At 45.1% G+C, this 23,358-nt stretch overlaps 1 protein-coding gene across 1 annotated transcript in view; it reads left to right on the top strand.

Moving 5' to 3' along the window:
• Positions 1-23,358, top strand: part of ABCA1 (ATP-binding cassette, sub-family A (ABC1), member 1) — a 75,610-nt gene that overhangs the window by 26,375 nt on the left and 25,877 nt on the right. Inside the window, exons 6-15 of the mRNA XM_010016127.1 lie at positions 1,997-2,118; positions 4,086-4,277; positions 11,483-11,566; positions 16,010-16,250; positions 16,825-16,964; positions 17,648-17,764; positions 20,628-20,816; positions 21,910-22,115; positions 22,207-22,383; positions 22,969-23,191. Coding sequence (XP_010014429.1) covers positions 1,997-2,118; positions 4,086-4,277; positions 11,483-11,566; positions 16,010-16,250; positions 16,825-16,964; positions 17,648-17,764; positions 20,628-20,816; positions 21,910-22,115; positions 22,207-22,383; positions 22,969-23,191 — 1,691 coding nt within the window. The remainder of the gene's footprint in view (positions 1-1,996; positions 2,119-4,085; positions 4,278-11,482; positions 11,567-16,009; positions 16,251-16,824; positions 16,965-17,647; positions 17,765-20,627; positions 20,817-21,909; positions 22,116-22,206; positions 22,384-22,968; positions 23,192-23,358) is intronic.

The raw sequence follows: 23,358 nt of genomic DNA, 5'->3' as shown, positions 1-23,358 counted from the left end.
AGACTCTTTGTTATTCCCCATCATGATAGGAATCCCAGTGTAGTTCAGGTTGCTTTCCTGCAGTTACTTATAGATTACGTTCCTGACAAAAAAAAATCCTGCTTCCATATGGCTAAAGAATCCCAAACTAAACTCTCAAATGAAAAAATCCTAGGCAAACCTAAAAGCAAAGCAACAACGAAGAAACAGAAAAGTAGGAGAATTATTGCTCAGTTACATTTTCAAAAATGTGTGTAGCCCTTTAAGAGGAGCTTGAAAAATATTTTAAAAGGGAACAGATTAAATGAAAAATCTTGCAACATCTGATCTCTGCATGCCAGTGTGCCTGCAGCCAGCCACCCATTTGTCCATCTGAGTTTCTGAACTGTTGATGATCTCACCCAAAAATAAACAAGCAGCAGAAGTGTCTAGGGAGTTCAGTTCATTTAGGAGGTAACCAAGGAATCAGGGTGGGGGGAATTTTTCCTCCAGTTGCAGTGAAGCAGGGTGCTTTAGCCTCCACTGGAAAGAAAAAAGGGCATTTTTATGTTACTGCAGGAGCTGTCTCTTTTTCCCAGTCTTTACCCCAGGGGATAGTGTTTGATTTTGGTGCAGTGGGGCATTTGCATGAGGTGGTCAAAACCAGTATATTGCTGAGTGGTCCTGCTGTGGGAGGAGAGAGGAGGGTGAGGGAGGAACTTTCGTCCCAAAGTAACCTCCGTGTTGCCTCAGCAGAGGAGGGTGATTTACTTTTTCGTGTGGAACAGAAAGGCAAGAGGGAATTTGTAACTGGAGATGTGGATGAGGGAGCAATGACCGTCAGTAACCCCGTGTGCTTCATGCGCAAGAGCAGAGCGCGTGGCTTCCTCCCCTCGACGGCTGCTCTGCCAAGCTCAGCGCGGGAAGCAGAAGTGGCACCCGCACCCCTGCCAGCACCCCCGCTCCTCCAGCAGCTCTCGCATGAGGGTTGGGCTTTCTGGAGGCTATTACCCACTGAGATAAGCAAAAACCATGTAAATGGGGAAAAAACCCGAATGTTCTGTTACAGCTGTTCCCTATAGGAAGGGGAAGGTGCAAACTTTTGGGGCTCCCTTGCATTACTTTCCCTTTAGGGCTAGTTGTTTTCTGTTGTTTGCTATGCACTGCAGCATCCTCTCTTTCTAGGGTGGGAAAGGCAGTGTGACACCTAGCTGGCTGAACTCATCTGGGCATGGAAATCTTCACCCTTGTAAACTTGCTCTCTCAGCTCCTCCTGGCATAGCTGCTTTCCTTATTGTATCCCTAACCCAAAACAGTGTGAAGGTCAGTTGCCTAAGAACCAGGCTCATAATTTCCGGATGGTTCTCCTCTGCAGCGACAGAGGTACCAATTTATTTCAAAGCCAAGAGCTGAAACACCAATGGCTTTAGAAGGTGAAGCTTTTGAAAAAGAAAATGTAATTAAAAAACATTTGCAGAAACTTTGCTGACCAATTAAGGTTCTTTTCTAGACCTGTGTGCAATTCTGTGTCACATCTGTGTGTCTGCATATGTCAGACTTTGAAATTTATGGTAGAGTACATATACTATAAATAAAATACAGGCTAGTAGGTCCCTCAGTGGTCCATGCACCAGTTCAGTCCCGTGTTTGGTAACAACACAGGGATTAAGTGAAGCTGAATCTTTGTGCAATGCTAATGCTGGGGTAGGTTTCACCCAAGGTTAGGGAAGCAGCTTGGTGTGCCTTGTTGCTTCTGTGTATGTATGTGCAAACTGACCTGAAGTAATAATGTTAAAGGAGTTGCTTTTAAAGTTTCCTTTTTCCTTTTTAATTGAGATCAGACATCATGGATTGACATCTCTGAAAGCTGCCAAATTTCAGAGCAATTTGCCAGCAGCTCCTCTTTTCCCTTTGTACTATGGTTTGTGGAATTCCCCCTCCCCCATTTGTCAGCTTTCTTTTCCTGTTCAGAGTTTTCACGTGAGTTTCCATTTGGCATTGCCCTGACAAGAATGTTGCTTGTTTTGTTGCTTTCCAGACTTGAAACTTCGGGATTTCCTGATTGACAATGAGACATTCTCAGACTTCCTCCATCATAATGTGTCCATGCCATCATCTGCAGTGCAGGAGCTACTGGATGCAGATGTCAACCTCCAGCAGGTAAAGAGCATTTTCAACTACTACCACAATGTTAGTCTACTGTTTCATCCACAGTGTGGGACCGCTCTGTGCTAGGTGTTCTACAAACACAGACGAAAATTTAATCCCACCTTCTTTCTTCCCTCTTGCCTTTAATTTAATGTCTTACATGGTTATAAGCTGTAAAAGGATGCTGAGACGTGTGGAAGGATGCATTTGAATATTACGTAGTACAAGTGAGTACTGATCACAAATGGGTCCTGCGTGCTCTCATGATGGCCTTCGTAAAGATAGGCAGTGGAGACCCTGTCTTGGGATGGCTGTCTGCCATGTCAAGCTCAAAACACGTGTTTTGCTAGGCTGGATGGATTAGTCCACAAGCATCCTTTCTAATGCAGAAGTCAGAACTGGTTCCTTCAGACTTCAAAGGAAGACCTGTGGTTTTCTTAAGACAGTGCAAAAGGCGATGTGCAAAAGGAGGAAGAAATCCATTCTGCTACCCAACTTCAGTCTAGATCTTCTCTTTAAAGTGGAGTCAATAAATAGTTCTTTCAGACTTCATTTTCATGGAGTTACAGATGCTGACCCCCTTTGCACACGTTGTCTCATTCTTCAGTGAATTCTATCAAGCCATCCGGTTTAGTGTAGTTTGATAATTACTCCTAAAAGTTAAAGATACTTTCTACTAAAATGTTGAAGGCACCATGGTTTCAGATGACTTGAAATGGTTGCAGAGAATTGGCTTGGTGTGACTGGGTGTTTTAGTTTAAGGGTAGGCAGGGTTGTTGTTCTAGGGTCACATGCTATAGGCCTCACTGTGTTTGGAAAGAGGGGCTTTTCTCCAAAAGAGCTTAAAATCTGAGTAAATAAGGTGGGCAGACACAGGGGATGCTGGAAGGTTTGCTCACTTCTACTTTTTTGAGTGAGCATCAAAGCACTGGGAGGCACTGGTTTTCTTTATGTCCTCCCTGGAAGCTGCTTTAGACTCATCTTAGGTCTCCTGAGTATTCTAGAGCCATAGGAATTCCCCTCAGCATGGCTACAATGGCAATAGTATCTCTGCTGGCAAAAAACCTCACCCAAACTGTTTCAAAAGGCCAGCCTTTTTGATACAAGAGCTATCTCATTTATTCAGCTGAGTTTGCAGCATGGAAACATCCTATTTTTGGCATATGGATGCAAACTAAAGTTAAAGGTTTGCACAAGTATTGCATTATAAATCTCTTCCTTCTCCTATTGGTTCCATCTGCTTGTTTTCTGAACATAGTGCATTTTTTTTCCCCCTGGACAATTGATGCCCTTTTGGTTCTGAAAGATGAGAAAATTTTCAGGCTTACCAGTGTGAGTCAGGAACTGCGAACTCCTCTGAGATGCAGATCGATCCTCTTCAGTTCTAAGATAAAAAAAAAAAAAAAAAATAATTTTTTTCTTTTCCACTGGTACATTATCTATCCTGAAATACTGCAAAATGTTTCTCTCAGCAGTGAGTAAAGAGATACATTAGAGGAAGGGAGAAGGTGATCCCCATTCAGAACAGCACAGAAAATGTGCCACGCAGATACATCTACAGAGTTTGGACATAGGTCTTTTGCCCTTCACATACATTAGCCAGACATGTGTCTGGTCACAAGCCTTGTTTTGTCTCTGTGGCTTAGTTCCCAGAAGACTGAAAATTAGGCAATGTCTGTAGCCTTAGTTGGAGGAAATGGCTGCTGTGAAGAACAGAATCACTGCTGCTCTGTGCAGGTTTGTAGAGAGGTGGAGAGAGACTCGCCTCCCCCAGGACTTCTCCCCTGTGTACCCAGCAGAGGAACATGTTTTTTCTTGGAATCGAGTTGTACATGGGTCAGGGCTGCGCAACCTGTAGAGAAGAATGCCCTCTTACCTCTATCTGGAAATGTTATGGTTAGTTTTTTCTAGGAGATAACCAATTTTGTGCTATGAATCTTACACAAAGGGAGACTTACATGATTTCTCCACTTTTCCAGGTCTTTTTATTCGGTTACCGAATGCGACTGCGAGATCTCTGCAATAGATCAGCACTGTCTGAATTTCTTAGAATCCAAAATCAGACGGTGGCCACGGACTCCGAAGCCTACATTTGCACCTTGCCAAAGGAAAAACTCCATGCAGCCGAACAAGCCTTCCGTGCTAACCTGAATCCTTTGAAGCCCCTTCAGGTGAGTCCTCCTGTCCCGCCTGTGAGGGGCTATTGTTGACACAGTGATATTTCCTAGGGCTTTCAGTCTAGGAATTCATCCCTGCGTTTCCAGAGTGAACTGTTCATTGGCAGTAAGAAAGAAGAAAGATTGTTTTTATCACTGGAGCATGAACATTGATTCTTCCTGTCATTCTTACCCTTCCTGTTGCAGTATAGTACTTGCAGAGCATAAACATTTGTGGTCTGCAGTTCAGTTTGTCAAGAGAAAAGTATTTATGCTGAGTAGTAACAAACAGGCTCTTGGTTGTGCCTGTGTTTTGGTCAGATGTTATGTCTTGGCTGGAAAGAGCCCTCTGCCCTTTTGATGGGTCCACTGAGTGCAGAATTTTCTAGCCACAGTCTTTGAGTATGTTCAACTCATACAAAGAAGGCTCAAGTTCTAAAGTCCTGTTTCAAAGATTGACCAACTGAATGGGGTTTGGAGCAAGAATTCATTGAACTTCATGAAAATATGTTATTTAGGGGTGACTGGAGCTGTTTATCTAGGAAACCCCAGTGATGCTTTGTTGTATGTCCGCAGTATCTGGTAAAATTCAAAAGTTTGAGAAAGTTAGTGCTGGAAATATCAGTAGAGAAGAGACGACCACAGAACCCACTCTGTTACCCTCTAAAACAAACACTCTATTGTCTGCTGTGGAAGAAATAAACACTTTGGCTGTGTGAGTTTCCAGATTTGATGAGCCTTTCAGGACAGAAAGTCATGTTCCACTTGCTTGGCTTTGTCCCCAGTCAAAGAGGGTCATTATCAAGTACTGGAATCATATTACTCTTCTGTGCAGTACATAGTGGTCAGTTACTTCTTTCCACAGCTCATCTTCTGTCTTCCACGTGTCCTCCATCTGTATTTTTTCTTTCCTGATGGAAGAGCAAGATAATCATAAGCATTACGAGATGAGGTAACAGCACTAAAATTGTCCCCATAACAAAGAAGGGCTGTTTGAAAAGGAATGGTTATAAGTGGTTTCTTGTGTTCAGTTAGATGCATTCATTTATTTTAAATCATTCAGAGATGCAAGAATTCTGGGGTCTGAAGGGGATGAAAATAGCCAGCTATAGTACATCTCAGTATTGGTCTTCCGGGCCCCCCGGAAGCTCAGTCTGGTTTTCTCATTCATGGCAATCCCTACAACTTAGATGACAGAAGCAGGTACTGAGTGTATCTGTATTTACATCTATATTGTTTGTTGGTGAAAGAAAGCAGTTAGCAGCTACCCTGTGCCACTTGGCAACAGCAAAGTAGATGAAGACATTATGTGCAATTTTGGGGGACTTCTGAGAAGCTGGCTCATGATTTTGGCCTCAGAGGGAAAAAAGCTTGAGTCCAGAAGCCAGCAGTTCTAAACCTGCTGTGTATTGTACACCTTGTTAAGTTTCACAGTTCTCCTCAGAAAAATGTCACAGGCTACCCTCTTGTTAAGCTTCTGTAATGCATCATGAATGAAATAAAACCTGACTGGCTTCAATGTACCTAGGCAAAATGCATAAATTAAATCTAGGATCATGACCAGCACATTTGTAACTTAGTGTTTTTAAAAGCTAAGAAGTGCCTTGACCTGCAGTAACATCTTTGAACAAAGAGGGAACTTTCTGTTCATGAACAAAGGAGGCTTTTGATATAGTTTATCATTAAAGGCATTGTGGGTCACATCTCAGACATGCACACTGAAGATAGCACGTACCATATCTGCTACAGAGCCTGTAAACCAGTGCTAACAATTTGCCCAGAAATTTCATTTTAATTTTTTTTTGCTTAATCCCCTTGATATACTTCACAGTATGGTACTTCAGTGAGTGAAAGTAGGGACCAAATCAAATGCAGGTATACAGCAATTCAGAGGCTTTTGTTGGTGTTTTTTTTCTCATGTAATAGGATCTGGGCTCCACTAGCTGCAGCATTCTGTGATTTATGGAGAGCCAGCATCTTAATATGATTGGGTCAATACAATTGGGGTGAAAATGGCTTGCAACTGTGTGCAATAACTGTGTAAATTCAACACCAAAGGCTTAAATAGTAATATGGGAGGTTTTGCCACTGGAGCAGTAGAGCAGCTGAAATTTCTTGAACTATCTTAATCCAGAAGACGCAGGCCAGCATCTACCTGCTTGTTCCTGCCCCTGTACATTCCCATTTTTTGTTCCCTCTGCAAGACGATGCAGAACATTACATCACGGACTTGATCCAGATTAGAAGTGACCGACCTGATTGTGTGCTTACACAAACATTTGTGCTGAAACATGAAGGGAAGGGTACAAGATTGAGAACCCAGTGATCAGGGTATATGTGTGTGGGGGGGCTGAGACCCTCATGTCTGCACCAGCTTCTGCCAGCGTGTGCATTTGCAGCCTGAGGGAAGCTGTAAGCATTCTAGGTGATTTACAACAAAACAGTAATTATTAGCAAATTACAGATGGAGCACAGTTTTAAAAAGGAAATTAAAGTGCATGCATGGTGAAATACATGAGCTCTGAATGTCACGGCACTGTTAAGGATGTTTTCTTTTGAAAAGAAAGGCAAAAAAATAATCACTTTTCTTTACATACCTGTTCATCAGTTCTATCCAAAACAGCTTGAGTGTTGCCCAAAGTGCCACTGCTCAGTTAAGAAAAAGAAAGACTTCTGATTAAAATTTTCCACTAGGATTTCTAGCTCTGCCACCGATTCTCTGTCTGACTTCAGTTTAGTTCTGTCGGATGAGAAAACAGAGCCAAGCACATAGAGGCATGGCAGGGGGTTAAAGTGTGTTTCCTTATTCCTTCTTATGTAAGAACCTATTTGGGAAGCCTGTTCAGATCAAAATCCAGCAGAATATCCAGGAGTGATCACAAGGCACCAATGCAGAGGATCAGCTTTCCTTATTGACTGAGTATTCACGCCACTAGAAGCAACAAGCGTCTAGAAAAGTCAAATTGGCCTTTCCAAGACACACAACCATCTTCATCCATTCTGTGAAGCTTTTTGGCCAACAGTGAGTACTGTGAGGCACAGCACATCTTGTACGGGCCCCCTGTGGACACATCTTACTGAGATTTACCTTGCACCAGGTGAGACTGTGAGGCGGGAGAAGCTGGTTTGAGAGCAACAGTGAAACAGTACCTCTGATTGCATGCACACAAATTTCCTTTCTGGCTTTCTTCCTGTGCTAGGCCAGCAGTTGTCCCATGGAAGAACTACACAGTTTGCAAAAGGTTACAGGCACCTCTGGTTAGCAAGAGCAGTGGCAATAAGTCAGAGATGTCCCACTGGATTGGTGTTGTGATGGGTGGGGACTGTCTCATACCATAATAAGACTTGTCTGTGGGACAGCTTTGCCTCTGCAAAATTATCTGGGGGGAAGGTTAAATGACAAAGACAGTTCAAATTGGTCCTGTGGGATTTCATCTCTGCAGTGCTGCCTAAGAAGGCCTTTGCTGCACTCACTTCCAGTGGTGTGGGTCTGTAGTAAGTCATAAATATGTTGTGGCTTGTGTACTATAGTGGTCCTTGAAGGAGTGTAGATGAGCTCATGAAAATCTGGCTTTTTTTTAATTTGTTTGTAATCATTTTTTTCCTTTGTAATACGGGTGGTATTTTGTGATATGGTTAGCATGAACTAAGCATTGAATAATAAATGCATTCCAGTTGAAAAATGGCTTTAGAAGAGGTCTCTTAATGTAAATACATGCTGCAACTGAACTTGTGGCTTTCAAGCACAATGATGTCATGCTTTTAAGCAGCTGTACTTTGGGACTTTGACTCCCAGGAAACAAAAGCAGAAGCTTTAAAGCACATGATTTTTCTGCAAAGTCCAATGTAAAGTTTCTGCTGAGATCAGTATAAAGTTGTAATAATTCTTTCAAAGCAAACATGGCACAGTGCTCTTATTGAGCAAAACCAGTTAGCTGTATTATGCAGACATTGGCTGAATTTTATTGTGACCTCTCAGCACTTGAAACACATGCATGTTAAAGAAACACACACCTGTATGTTAAAGAAACAGAGTTGTCCATCCGTTCTAGCAGGAGCTGACAGGTGGACTTATTCAAGGCTTGTCTTGATTGTGCAGTCAACTCTAGTCATCTCAAGTATTTGTCTCTATTTTGAGTCTTGTAGCATGCATGTACAGAGTATACTTGGTGCAATCTGTACCTCAAGAGGGTATGATGCCAGCCACTAACACAGTAATTTTATGGGGCACTTCTGTTCAAAACCTGCTAGAGCTTTGTCTTTCCACTGTGTGACTGAAAAGGGTAGGTGATGGGGGTTTCACAGCATTTCACTGGAAGATTAGTCACTCTCCATCCATATCCCACACCCTCAATGCTGTCTATACACAACCCCCCAGTTGTAGTCCAGACACATACTAAAGACACTCTCACAGTGGGACCAACCTTACTGGAGCTGCATGGAATCTGGAGGACCCTTATGAATGTAATGAACTACTTTACTTGATAAGCCACTGCAGAAAGTTACTTTCCAAGGAAATGCATCTATGCAAAGAAGATTGGCCACTTGTGACTGATTTTTGTCTTTGTCTCTGGAGATACGACTTGAGAGGCTCCCTGAGTGGGCTTTCTGGTGCAAAGGGTGGTGGTAAAGAAGGCAAAATTCCCTCCAGAGCAATGGAGTCATTCACTGCAAGTTCTGATGAGAAATGAACTTGTAGTGCTGTGAATTTGTTAGGGAAGAAAGGTCAGGGTGGTGGGGTGTGAAAGGATAGGTGAATTCTCCTCACATTTCAGGTTCCATGGATCACCTAAGACTTGCATAGTGGGCCAAACCAAAGTCCTGTTCAGCTCAGTGTCCCCTGAGCGCTAATCCAGCAGTGCCACATAATGGAGATATGTAAAAGAATCTAGCCATGGGGCAAGTACCTAACAACATTTTCTCAATGTAATGTCCTATTTGTCAGTAGCTTGCAACTCAGACTTACTCAGCTACTGCTAGGATCTTGGTGTTCAATAGCACCTGGTAAGCTTTTTTGCTTTAATGAATTCTTTTGAGTCTTTCTCAAACCTACATTTTCTCAAACCCGCAATGCTTTCTGTGCCTTCAGCATTGTGTAATATCTACTGAATTTCTCCATTTTGACCAAGTTCTGTGTGCAGTAGCTCCTTTGGTTTGTTTTAAACTGATCTTTTCACTGGAAGCCTTCTAGTACTGTATGATGAGGCGCAGTGAATAATCATCCCCTGTTCCCATTTTACCTCCCACTTGTAATTCCACAGACCTTTGTCATAACCTCTGTTTGTCCTTACAGGTCCCATTGGAAGAACTGTAGTTTATTGTTCTTCCTTGAGAATCCATTCTTATCATACGTCATACTTGTGGCCTTTTTCTGTACTTGTGTTCCTTCAGAGATGAGGCACCCAAAATTGCACATAGTACTTCAGAACCGGGATTGCACTGTAGATTTATATTGATGTTGAGCTGTCTTATCACTGTAATTCTAAGATCTTTCTGTGTGGCAGTACCTAGGTCAGAGCCATCAAAGGGTATCTTAAGGTGTAGAACTGTCTTCTTCCTCTGTACTGTACTTTGCAGCACTTTTATAATTTCATATAATGCATGCAATAATTTATAACAGTGTGATAGCATGTCGCCTTTAACTAATCCTTTGCAATTGGCTTTTAACTTTTCACTGTTCTGAGCCAACTAGTATTATCAAAAATGTCTTTCTCATCCACACTGTTCCTGAATCACCTCCAAATACACTGAACAACACTAATCTGTGTAGAGCTTGATAAAGGTATATGGAGGTGAACAAGCACATGTACTGTCAGGCATGAATCTAGGACTTTCTACCTCATCATGTTGCTAAAGTGGTAGTGCAGCTGTGTAGCTTTGATACTTTCTGACTATATTTCTTTAAGTATGTCTTGAAAGTCTTAACCTGTGAGGAGTTTGAATTTCTTTTCTTTTAGCCCTAATGATATGTCTTGATTTATCTGAATCATAAGGACTGTGTTTACTTGAAATCCACAGAGGTTAGAGAAACCCACCCTGAATTTGCAGCTGTCTCTGAAGCAGGCACTAACTGTACACTCAGAAAAAGCTGGGTCTTAAATGCCTCAAGCAGATCAGTGAAGCAGTGCCTGTTTACAGCATCTGGCACTGACCAGATCTTATCACCTTCCAGCAAATCAACTGGTACAAATGAAAGCCTCCAGACTTTGCTTCAACAGATTACCCCAGGAAAGATGTGAAAATGGAAAGCTTCAGCCCAAAAGATGTGTGCTAAAATGAAGGGCCTTGGCTGTTCCTCTGTGTGTCACAATGCTCTAACTTTAGCATGCTTTCAGATGCCGCAATGTGTAGCTGCTAATATGAAATATTAGGAAATTATTTTAATCTTCATTCCCTTGAAACGTGGATTGTGTCCAAATATTTCCCATGTAAGATAATCCAGATATGTGAAAAGACATGGAAAAGAGCCCCACAAACCAAAACCCAGGCCCACTGGTTACATGTAGAGCAACTGGAAACAAGGTGTTATCTTCACTGTGACTCTCTGCTAGAGCAAATATTTTCCTGAAAGCTGTGCCTTCCACTTTTGGAAACCTGTCAGTCTTGTTCTTGTGGTGATGGTGAGTGTAAGCTGTTTCATGGAAGCTGGTTGTTTTAAAATACATCCTTAGTTTAGATAAAAAACATCCAGGCCTGGTGGAAGGACTTGAGTGATGAAGATGACGACCACTGCAGCAGGAGTTCTCTGCATCTGAGCTGGTATTTGTGGAGTCCCAGTAAAAGCTTGTGTCTTCGAACTGGCCTTTTCCTCTCTTGTATAGATTTTGCATTCACTTCTTAGCACTGGCTGGAAGGATTTCAGCTCTGTCCACATGCTGTCCCATAGGCTGTGCTTGTATTGTGTGACCTGGAATGCAAGCCGTCCTCTGCACTTTAAGTGTACATGCATGCATTTAGCATTTTATTGGGATGGTTCTGGTTATACCATCTGTGTACCTAACCTGTGAGGAAGAAAAGGGGTGTCCCCATCTCATGGTGGGTCACTGAAGGCCACGGTATTGTAAGCTCAGGGTTGCACAGAAAGCCAGCTCTGTCTTTCCCATCAAAGGGCTTTGCTGTGTAAACAGTCTTCACTACTCTTCTTTACAAGAATGTTTACAAGAGTTTAATTTCTTTGTGCCCTGCAGTAACTTCTATTTTCCTTTTCTCTCCTTCTGCAGAGACTTTCTTTCAATTCATCATTGTGGGACCTGTCAGAAACAGTGGAAGCTCTGAAAGAGAGCCTTCAGAAGCTTGTTAAAGAGGTAAGGAGTGACTTCGTGTCAGGTGTACACATCACCTTGGTTGCTGTCTTAACCTGCAAATCGAGTACAAGCATGAGTCTCCTTGGTGTAACTCAGAAGTCAAATCCCTCGTTTGTTTTGGAGTGCCCCCCATCCTGCAGCCGTTCTCTGTGTCTGTAGAGGTAGCATGCACTTTCCAACCCATTGACAATTTCTCTTACAAACACCATAGGAGTTTATCAGATGTGTGGCTAAAGATTTGGGTCCTCACGGCGGGGGGGGGCAGGAAGGGGGGAGCAGGAATTAATACGTTTTCTGTGGGTTTTGGCTTCTCATCAGTGGCACAGCTGTTGGGCTTGCCATACACGTGCTGTCTAGCAATGCCTTGCAAACTGAATGTAAGGTTTGCTGCCTTTCCATTTTTTTCACTCAGTTGCCAACCGTGTCAGGGTTGTTACTCGGTTGTAGGTACTGCTTCTTGGGTGCCGTGAAGGTATGGCATACGGAACAGATGTTATGGCTGTTCCAATCTAGATTAGTAGCTTTAGGCTACTGTTTGCTCTTTGACTAGGTTTTTGGGGGAGAGATTGTTTTCCAGTTTTTGTGGGGCACTCAGTGCAATGGCATCACGACACTGGCTGAGAAAAGCTATGGCAAAGCATCATAGCGATTTACAGAGGCGAAGTGACCTTATAGAGACTGCAAGTATTTGTTTTTGCAGGTGAAATGATGGATTAAGAAAATTTAGCCCTGTGTGCCTAGCATGAATCACAAGTCCAAAACTTGAGGGGGGAGGGGGCTTGAGCCATCAATTTGTCTTAGTTGCTTTTTGGCTGGCTCTGACTTTGACGTGGTGCTACCAGGCAAAAAACATTTTCTCCCTTGAAGCAGAAATCGCAGCAATCTAAACTAAGCACCGCTGCCGCCACCTCCTCCTCCCTTTCTCCCGTCTTCCGCGTTTGCAGCAGAGGAAGGGAGCCGAGCGCGGTGAACGGCAGTAACCCCTGGGAGCAAGCACCAGAGCGGGTCACTTCAGGTTAGCCTGCGCTCCACTCCCACAAAGGGGCAGCTGCCGGGAGCCAGCGCCGTGCCAGCCAACAATTCCTGGCACGCATCCCTCCCTAGTCCCACAACCTGCCGCCGGGTCCCATTTACAGTGAAACTAAGACGATTGCAGGATCAGCTTCGGCTAAGACCGTGGCAGGGCTCTCGCTGCTGGCAGGGAGGCTGCCCTTCGGAGTTTGATTACAGCTGTTTCCCGTTGCGTCACTTCAGCTCGCCTTTTTTTCTCGTCTAGGATAAAAATAATTGAAACCATGTGATACTCAGTTTGCTGATGTGGCCGAAAGCGTCCCAGGGTAACGTGCCTTTTGCTTGGCAGCTGTTTTGGGTAGGACTACCTTTTATTCTGCCCTATTGCTGTGCAAACAAAGGCAGCTATTTTCCTCTGTGTACTGCGTGAGCTGCTCCAGATGGCTTGACCGAAAGTTACTTCTTATTGTCTGGCAGGCCGATTTCTGTGTGAAAAGGAGGGACTTGCTCCCTTGTTTCAAAGGGCAGCAGCTTCAGGGGGTGGAGAGAACTATTGTTTTGTGCCATGTCTAGGAGCCTTTCTAGCAAGGAATTTTAATTAGAGAATGGTCTGAACAAAATATTTATCTCTGAGTATGGGGATTGATTTGATCTGTGCCCCTGGGCTCTTTAAATCAACTTAACTGGGCAATTTAAATGGTGAGAGCAAGGGCAACTATTAAACACTTAAAGCCAGGTCTGATGTTGGAGAGTAACCCTTAAAACATGAGATACTTGCTTCCAGTATTTCTGCATGTCAGTTGCAAAGTTGTTGGTGCCAAAGATGAAACAAAGCTCCTTGCTCAAACTGTTTTAAAATTATGTGTAAAAAATGTATATGATAATGCAGTCCCTCTGCAAGATGATTAATACCTCATACTTTCATGGTAATTAGCTACGCCTCCTATTTGTGTGCCTTTGGTAATGTTAGGGAGATTATGGTACTTCAGCTAAATCAGTTGACTTTCTGCTGAGGAAAATTTTACCTGAGGTACCAAAAACTCCCCAAGGCATCCTTTTGAACTGAACACTCAAAACTGCCACACCTGAAGTTCAGCCTTGGCCTTTGGGTGTCGAATCATCAAATCCAAAAATCCACATAAGCATATGTAACCAGCAAAAGCTGTTGTGACATTATTTTTGTTTTCGTTCTTGTCCCTCGATGCTGGTATCCTGTCAGTCACCCTGAACCTGTGGAGACAGATTGAGTGGCACCAGGGTGCAGACAAAGACAGCAGTGAGTAGAGAGGAAATGAAAGTACACTTGAAGCAGTCACTCTGGACAGACATATTGAATACCCAAGCTTTAGCTGTTCTTACAGCTGTCTTCTACCATATCAATGTGTCATGTGTTTTCAGGCAGCTAAAAATAGAGGCTCCCTGTATGACACATAGTGGCTGCTGTTCAGCATCCAGAATTTCTGTCCAGGTGTTGGCACGTCTAAAGCATGCACAGAACACAAAGGGCCAGGTTTGCCTCCCAGTGTAAGGCCAGGGATTCTGGGCATGCTTTCTTTGGGTGAATTTGGATTGAGCTGTTCCAGCACAAAGTTGCCTTCTGCGTTGTTGCTGGCTGGCTTTGTCCTAGACTTCCGTTATCTGTATTTCGTTTAAATAAAGGTGACAAAACTAATACGCAGTGAGGAAAACTGGTAGATGGGATTTGGCTGACTCTGTTATTGTCTCTGAAAATAGGGCAGTTGGGCCACAGCATCTGAAGTTGTTTCTGAAATGTAGCTGATGAGCAGTTACGAATAGGTGTCTCGGCAGCTCTGCTTGCTCTTCTTTAATACATGTTGCTGTTCTGGGCAGCACAGCAAGAACATCCAAATTAATGTCACCTGATATTTCGGTAGCAGTCAAGGAATCGAATCAAATGCTAGAAAAGATTTAAAAAGGGATAGACAAGCAGCTGTAAGATGTTAGCATGATACTATATAAAACTGTGGATTATCTGTCTAATATGGAATACAGGTCTCAATCCTTTGTCTCCAAAAAGGGGTAGCAGAACTGGAAAAAGTTCAGAGAAGGGCAACTAGGACATTTAGAAGTAGAATAACTTTCACACAAGGAACAAGGGAGTAGCCTGGGACTTGTTAGCTTGGAAAAGAGAGGAGTTGGGGATGTGACAGAGGTCTAAAGAATTGAGTGGCCCAGAAAAAAAGAGATAAGGATTGAATGTTGTCTTTTCCAGTGCAGAAGACATGGCACCAAATGGAGCTAAGCATAGCCAAGTTAAGGAGAGGGGAGAGGAGGTTCTTTACAGTGAATGTGTTTGGTGTTAAATACTTGTGGATGTTCAGAACTCCAAGAGTTTACCATGGAATAAATTCATTGAGGGTTAGGAAATACAAGTTCCCCAAGCTGAAAATAATTAGCAGCTGGAAGGTTACTTGGAGAGGTACCCTGCTTTCTTGCCCTTGCCTTGTTTTTTCCTAACATCCACTTATTGTCACCATCACAGAGATTACTGAGGTAAACAGACTTCTAGTCTGTATGTACACACCTCTGCTGATGTTACATCTTCAAGCAGAGAGCGATGCTTGAGTGTGCCATAAAACTCCCTTGTGCTGAACTTGGCCATGTCTCTGAGTATGGCAACATTAATGCAGTGAGTGTCTCAGGCTGAGAACCTGGTGGTTTTGTTTGTGACACATTGCAGGTAGATGCTTATGCCAGACAGATGAGCCTGGTGTCAGGCCAGTTGGTCAAGAGAAGGCTCCTTGCTGTGGCTAGCTGTGTCCACAGCTCGTGCTGCGATCAGGCTCCAGGCTGCAGCTGTGCTTGTTTTCAAGGGTATTCTGGGAATGCTGTTGGCAATGGGGCAGGGAGGTGCTGAGGCAGGGACAAGTGATACCAGTCTAGGAGGTCAAACTGGCTGCCTGGAGTAAATCGGTGGAGGTTTGCTGGCCTTGGTGGAATTGTGCCAGGTGACACTGCTGTGGCCTGCAGCTCATCTGTGGCTGTGTCCCATGGGCTGCGCTCCCTTCATGTTGTTCTTTGCTCCATCTTCTGACTCAGTGCACCGCACCCCACTCGGCATGAAGGGGGCTCCACTGGAATGTAAGCTGTTGAGCAACCAGGAGGAGAAGCAGCTTCCACGTGAGAGGCAGGAACCATCCACAGGACTGGAGGAGAAACCTTGAGAGTAAAGAGTTTGGCAAGGGCACATTCCATACGCTTGCATATACAGAAGAGACTTCTTTCCCTCTGTTCTGCCACCATGGCAGGGAAAAATGTGTTTTTCCTTGTCTTTACTGTCAAGGTTGTGTTCAAGGTGATTCTCCTCTGTTCAAAAAGAGATGTGTGATTTGAAAGAAAGTGGCAGGATCTCCTTTTGCTGATCCTATTCCTATCCCTGTTTCCACTCTCTTTTCCAACCTCCCCTTCCAGTTGCTGAGCATGAAGAGCTGGAGTGACATGAGGCAAGAGGTGATGTTCCTGACCAATGTGAATGCCTCGAACTCCTCTACACAGATCTACCAGGCTGTGTCACGTATTGTGTGTGGCCATCCTGAAGGTGGAGGGCTCAAAATTAAATCTCTCAACTGGTATGAAGATAACAATTACAAAGCACTGTTTGGAGGCAACGGCACTGAAGATGATGTAACTAACTTCTATGATAACTCCACAAGTAAGTGTGACTGTGGCATGGCCCATCTACTTTGTGGTTGTCATCACTAGTGTTTCCCAAACTTACACAGGTGAAATCCTAAGGGACAGCATACCTTCTGTTTCAGAAAGGCATGCCCATGATGCCTCCTGCACATGCCCTTAAGGCCAGCAAGGATACCAACATGCAAGGGATTTCCAGGGGCTTTGTGCAGAGTCCACAGAAGGATGCGCAGCTGACCTCCTTTGAGGGCAGAGGGAGTACAGACATGTGCAGGCTTTGGAAATCTGGCCTTTTCTGGACCAGTTTTGTTCATGCCATGCAGTGGGGTTGTGGGAGTGGTGCAGAACCAGCAGTGTGGCTCTTAGTGCTGGAGGCTACCTGGGTGCTTTTGTGTTTTTGGGGCAGACTGTGGAGGCTGGGACTGAAAAAAGGGGCTTTTTGTGGAGCTTTGCAGTAGAGATGGGGTTTTGTTGTCTGACAAATGCTGTGCTGTCAGCTGGGATTGTCCTTGAAGCCCACACAAATGGGGCATAAGCCTTCTGCAGTTGTTGCCATGCTGTTCATCCACTCACCTTTGTCCTCTCCTCCTCAGCACCGTACTGCAATGAGCTGATGAAGAACCTGGAATCCAGCCCGCTTTCCAGGATTATCTGGAGGGCTTTGAAACCGTTGCTGATTGGGAAGATCTTGTACACTCCAGACACACCAGCTGTAAGGAAGGTCATGACTGAGGTAACTCTAGCCTTATCCTCTGATATGTAGAATGAGGTATGTTCTCTGGCAGAGCTGCACTAGTTAAATTGGGCCCAAACACAAGCCTAGAAAGGATTGCCTACAAACCACAGCCTTCCTAAGTCTGTCACCTCCTGTGCACTTGGTCTTGTATGCTCAAGGAGAAAAGGCCAGGCTGAACTCTTCTAGACTTGGCTAGAACCTTTCCTGGTCATGCATTTTGGTTATGCACAGGCTTTGCATCTCTGATACAGGATATCAGGGAAGGACCTTACCAGGCCTTCAGGTGTCCTTCCTCTGCTCCACTGCAGGCTGGTCAGCAGATCCTTAATCATTTCTGATTGTGGTTTACCTAATGTGCTGTCTAATTCCCCAAGCTCCCTCAACAAGACTCTTCTAGCACATGGGGAGTGGCTGCCCCGTGTGCCCTTCATCTCCAACGCAGAGTCATTCGCCACCAAGGCTTGAAGCGCAGTGCTTAGCCACAGACATCCACACTCCCTGTTGTTGTTTTTCTTACAAGTGCACTTGATTTTCTCTACTCTGATCCTTGCAGAAGCTGAACTGCTGTTTGAATATAAGCAGCACTCAGTACTTTGCTTGACAGGTCAGTGCACCCTCTCAGCCTGACGTGGATCTCTGCCAGCTTTTGGAAATAACCTTCCTCTCCTCTTTGCCAACAGGTGAACAGGACATTCCAGGAGCTGGGTGTGTTTCGTGACCTCGGGGGGATGTGGGAGGAGATAAGCCCGAAGATTTGGACGTTTATGGAAAGTAGTCAGGAAATGGATCTCATTCGGGTCAGTACACTGTCCCTGCCAGAACCACTACTGTCATCCTCTGCAATAACTGATGAAATATTTACTTAAGATGGTGCTTCACTGCTGCGCTGGCAGATAAATAGTATGGATGAGACTCCTTCTTGAAACATGTTGTGTTTGTACAAATCTTGCATTATGCTTGGCATTCCTTCCTTCATGTAACAGCCTGCTGCAAAAAAGGAGCAGTGTGTGTTAACACCCGCTAACATCTGCTCCTGTGGGGAAATGGGCTACTTCTGCCACAGTGTTTGCCCTAAGGCAGTATGAATATCTGGCTTGGGGTATTTTTGTAAACTGGAGACCTCTGGGGTTGTTGACATGTTCGGTTTCCTCCGCTGTGCACCTCTCCACAACAGTGCTCTCATGATAGCAGCAGAACATGTGGTCGTGTACCTAGATCAGATGCTGGAAGGTGCCAGGTGGCCTTGCGCTCTATTGGGTGCAGTAGGAACTGAATGGTTGTCATGCTAGATAGAGCTGAACCTAGGTGCCTGGCAGTATCTGGCACAAATCTTGTAAAAACTTAATTTGGAGTTGCGCGGTACACTTAATTTAGTAATACTTGGGTGCTCATGAGAGAAGAGCAAACATCACGCTACGGCCGGTCACTTCATAACATGCCATGCATATCAGACCATGAAGAAGGGCTGGGATTAGTGTTTGGATTTGATAATCTTTCTGCTAGCCTGTTGGCTCCCTGGAGCATTGTGCCATGTGTTAGACCTGCATTATTAACAGGGCATTATCTGCTTAAGTGGCTTAGCTCATTGTTGCTTCCCTCAGGTGCAACTCTGAGGTGTGGATCCCCGCACCCTGTACTGGTGTCTTTGGAAGCACAGCAGTGTGAAACAGAGATCACACAACACAGAAACAGTTGTAGCTTTTCCTGCTGTTGCTGCAAAGCGGCTGGTTGGGTGTCCTGGTGCAGCTGTTACACGGAGACCTCCCCAGGTCTTTTAAGCCTTGAAGTTCAATCCTTGTTTACCCGATGTAAGGCTCTGCTGAATTGTCTTCCGTTGTACTTCTTCATCAACATGACAAACACTAGGGTCAGAGACATCATTTTCATCACTCCTGTCTCTCTGTTGGCTTTATGAAAGTTAATTCTGCAGATACTGGCATCAGGGAGGTGAGAACTGGGGCCACCAACTGTAAATTGAGCTGTTTGCTGCAGACTGCAGACAGGAAGTCAAAGTTTGGATATTGGTTTGCAGTCCTGTCTTATGAAAAGTGAATATTGCTTGCTTTTTTTTTTTTTTTTAAAGAGCTCCAGGCTTTTCTGCTTTTGTGTTTTATGCTTCTTGTTAACCCTGCTGGGTCTTGTAGTTAATTCTTGATCTTTCCAGCAGGCTGGTCTCTGCCTCTATATTGGTTCAGTAGCAGGGGTTCATTTGTTGTCTTCTATTGCAGTTCACACAAGCAGGAGTACTTCACTGTCAGTGCCTCGGCAGCTCCCAGGCACTATCCTGTTCGGCTTAGAGATGCAGCACAGATCACTTGTACATAAATAGGCTGAAACATAGAGTTGCTTGTTTATAGCTGCCTTCAAGGCAAGGTCGGCCTTTTGCTGTTTGTTAGCCACTGAGGCTGCCATACTGCTGGGTGGCTGGTCACCACCTCCCAGCTTTTTGGGTTGTGCAATCTTTTTGGCATATTGCTTCCTGCTGTAGGAGAGGAAAGTGCTTTGCTTGCCCATCTCTGGCACTTCCAGTTTGATGCTCCTGCAGCTGGTAACATCAAGGAAGACAACACGTGCCCCTGTGGTCAAGGAGGTTCACTGTTGCTACTGCACATGATGAGGCTGAGCCCCTTTCCTGCAGGCACGGTGCCCTTTCTGCTGGGGGTGGCAGCGTGAGCCAACCTTGAGAGACCAGATGCGAAGAGAGCACAGTGCAGCTGATTCTCGTTTGCTTGGATTTTCCTCTTGCATGTTCTCCTTTGCCAGTGTGGCCTGTTCTGTTTCCCCAGTTCGCGAAGCTGTGATTGCAACTGTGTGAGCCATTGCTTTCTGACTTGCTTGTAACAGCAGAGCATGAGGAAGCTCCTCACTTCTCCACTTAGTTCTTTGTTCTGGCAGAAAATCCATTCCCAGTTTTATTGGTTAGGATTTTTACAGTTTTCTTTCTTGTGCAGGCTTTTTTTCCCCTCTCCCTGCCTTCATCTCAGCTGTGTCCTTTACAATTAATGCTCTTCTCCTGCCTGTGTATTGTCTGACCAGTGGACAGGTTTCTGCTTCAGTGCCAGGTGCTTCTACCTGGACTGCACTTGTGTGGTGCATTGTGCATACATGTAGTAGGGCAGTGGTCCATCCTAAGGAAGCTAGGAGTTAAACCAGGTGAAAAAAGCACTGTCCCAGACAGGAGAATAGAGAGGCAGGACATCACAGCTATACCAGGGCTGCTTCAGCCAGTGTTGATGGTTCCGTGCCACAGCCCCTCTCCCAGCCAAGAGCCGAGGTTGTTCGGGAGAGGTGAGCAGAGCTTGGTAACCACCATCCGCAGAACGTGTTTCTCTGTGCGCACATCAGGACCTGGTTTGCATGTGCAGAGTGCAGAGCTATGCGTGGCTCTCTGCTGCCCTCTCCTTGGGAGAGCGGTGGCAGGACATGGAGGCAGGCAGCCAGCCAGCCTGCAAAGCGCTCCCGATGGGTGCTTTACAGAGGGAGGACAACCTTTGCAATGGGAGGGTAAAAGGAAGGACCCCACCACACTCATCTTTTTAACGTGGCAGATGGCCTCTCCCTAAAGTGTTTTCCCCCATAGTAGTTGTTTCTATGATGGGAGAGGAGGTCAAACCTTAATTCTCAACAACTGTTTCTCCTTTGAAAACAAAATACCTGCAGACATTGCTGAAAAGCAAAGCTCTCTGGGACCTGCACTTGCCGGCTTCCAACTGGACAGTGGAGGATGTTGCTCGGTTCCTCTCAAACCAACCAGAGGACTTTGAGACAGCAAATGACTCGGTGTATACCTGGGTGGATGCCTTCAATGAGACAGACCGCGCTATCCAGACCATATCCCGTTTCATGGAGGTGAGATCCTGCTCATGCGGGCAAGGAGCTGGGGAAGGCAGCGGCTTGGTCTCCACCTGCCCTGTGGAATGTTTCTGCGAGGGGAAGATAGATGTTCCTCAGTCCAGACAAAAGTTGCGTGGTCCACTCCCCATTCTGGGGAGACCTATAGCAGCCTTTCAGTCCTTAAAAGGGGCCTACAAGAAATCTGTAAAGGTTCTTTTTACAAGGGCAGGTAGAGAGAGGACAAGACGGAATGACTTTAAACTGAAAAAGGGTAAATACAGATTAGATATTAGGAAAGAATTCTTCCCTGTGAGGGTGCTGAGGTGCTGGCATATGTTGCCCAGGGAAGCTGTGTCTGCCCCATCCCTGGCAGTGTTCAAGGCCAGGTTGGATGGGGCTTGGAGCAACCTGGTCTAGTGGAAGGTGTGGTGGGGGATTGGAACTGGATGAGCTTTAAGGTCATTTTTAACCCAACCATTCTATGATTTTCTGTAAATGACCAGGGTTTTGTAGTCTTGAGTGCATGGTAGAAAATATCATTTATTTATGTGCCTAAATATAGATGTGGGAACCTAACTGTAGGCCTTTTTCTTGAAGTTCTTGCTTTGGCCTCTCATGTGGTTTCCCACCCTGTTGTTACAGGGCGACTGAGAGCTGCTGCTTGCTTTGGCAGTGCAGCAGCTCCTGTTTCAGTCTGGGGTTTTAGCTGAGGACTGTGGTGAAGCTAGTAGCTGCTTAAAACTGAGGAAGATGTAGTGAATAATGAAATTTGTTCTGCTTATTACTTGATTGTCTTGGCAGATGAGTGTAAACAGAAACAGGCCTTCGCTTGTCAGGGGCCTCGTCCAAAGCCTTCGTGTTTCTCCCCTGATTTTTAGAGGCCTTCAATCAGACCTAGTTTATGGGTAACAGAGGAAATAAGACTATGGAAATTGATGCTTGGATGGGATCCTGTAGCTGATATGGCAATGCTGCCTGACCTTTTATCCAGAGAATACCTCTGCTGGGTTATTTCTCAGTGATATATATTTGACTGGCAAGTGGCCATCAAGAACATTCTGGTTTTGCAACTTTTCCCATAAGCGCTTCCACATCTGTCCCGTTTTAGTGTGTTAACTTGGACAAACTGGAGCCTGTGGCCACAGAAGTACGGCTTATAAACAAGTCCTTGGAGCTTCTGGATGAAAGGAGGTTCTGGGCTGGTGTAGTCTTCACTGAAATAGCTCCTAACAGCACAGAGCTCCCTCAACATGTGAAATACAAGATACGCATGGATATCGATAATGTGGAAAGGACCAACAAGATCAAGGATGGGTGAGTCCTGGCATCCTGCCGTATGAGCAATTTCTCATGGGGATGTGGTGATGAGGATTTCTAATGGGAAGGTCTTGTTCCCTTGGTACAGGTACTGGGATCCTGGTCCCCGTGCTGACCCCTTTGAGGACATGCGCTATGTTTGGGGAGGCTTTGCCTACCTGCAGGATGTGGTGGAACAGGCCATCATCAGGGTGCAGACAGGCACGGAGAAGACAACAGGCGTTTATGTGCAGCAGATGCCCTACCCTTGTTATGTGGATGACATGTACGTATTCCGGCTGCTCAAAGGCACACAGGAGGATTGTGGCTTGGGAGGCATGGGCTTTTGTCACTCCTCAGGCATGTTTATGTCCTTACTATCAATGGCAGAGCAATCTGTTCAGTGTTCCTAATTCCTGGAACTAGGGCACCTGCATGGTGTGTTTAGAATATGTAATAACTTGCAGAGTCCCTCCCAGGAGAAGCCTGTCTATACAGGACTTTCACATACAGAGTACATTCCTGAGACGTGGCCATGGCCATATCTCCAAACCCGATTCAGACAAAAATAGCACTGGGAAAAAAAGTGGAGACCTAGGCACAAGAGAGTGGAAAGACAACAGCTGAGAACAGTCCCCAGGGAAAGCAGGTCTTTGCACCTTCTCTTCTACTGAGCTGCAACTCCAGCTCCCACTGCGGGCTGGTAGTGTGCTCTAGACCCATCAGCCTCACCTCGTGGTGAGACACTAATCCTATGCTGCTTTGTGTAGTGAAGCCTTAGCTGTCACATGCTGCGCTAGACCTGAGTGGTACCTGAAGTTGCAATGATGTTTCTCACTCACTTCCTGGCCTCTTTCCTTCCTTTTCTCAGATTTCTGCGTGTCATGAGCCGCTCTATGCCTCTCTTCATGACTTTAGCCTGGATCTACTCAGTAGCTGTGATAATTAAGGGCATTGTGTATGAGAAGGAGGCCCGGCTGAAGGAGACAATGAGGATTATGGGACTTGACAATGGCATCCTTTGGCTAAGCTGGTTCATTAGCAGCCTCATCCCTCTCCTGATGAGTGCAGGCTTGCTGGTGCTGATCCTTAAGGTGAGTTGGCTGGGTTGATCTGCGGCAGCAGAATCTAGAGTCTTGAGAGCCTACTAAACAGTTATCTGCACTGGCATGCTGAGGGGGAGTTAGTGTGTTAGCTTGTGTGTTGACCAGCAGCTTTCTGAAACAGGGTTATGGCTAGGTGGCTGAAAACAGCAGGGGGT

Source organism: Nestor notabilis, unplaced genomic scaffold, assembly GCF_000696875.1.
Source record: "Nestor notabilis isolate BGI_N333 unplaced genomic scaffold, ASM69687v1 scaffold14470, whole genome shotgun sequence".
Taxonomy (NCBI): Eukaryota; Metazoa; Chordata; class Aves; order Psittaciformes; family Psittacidae; genus Nestor; species Nestor notabilis.
Note: the sequence above shows the minus strand (reverse complement) of the source record. Positions and strands in the feature narration are given on the sequence as shown.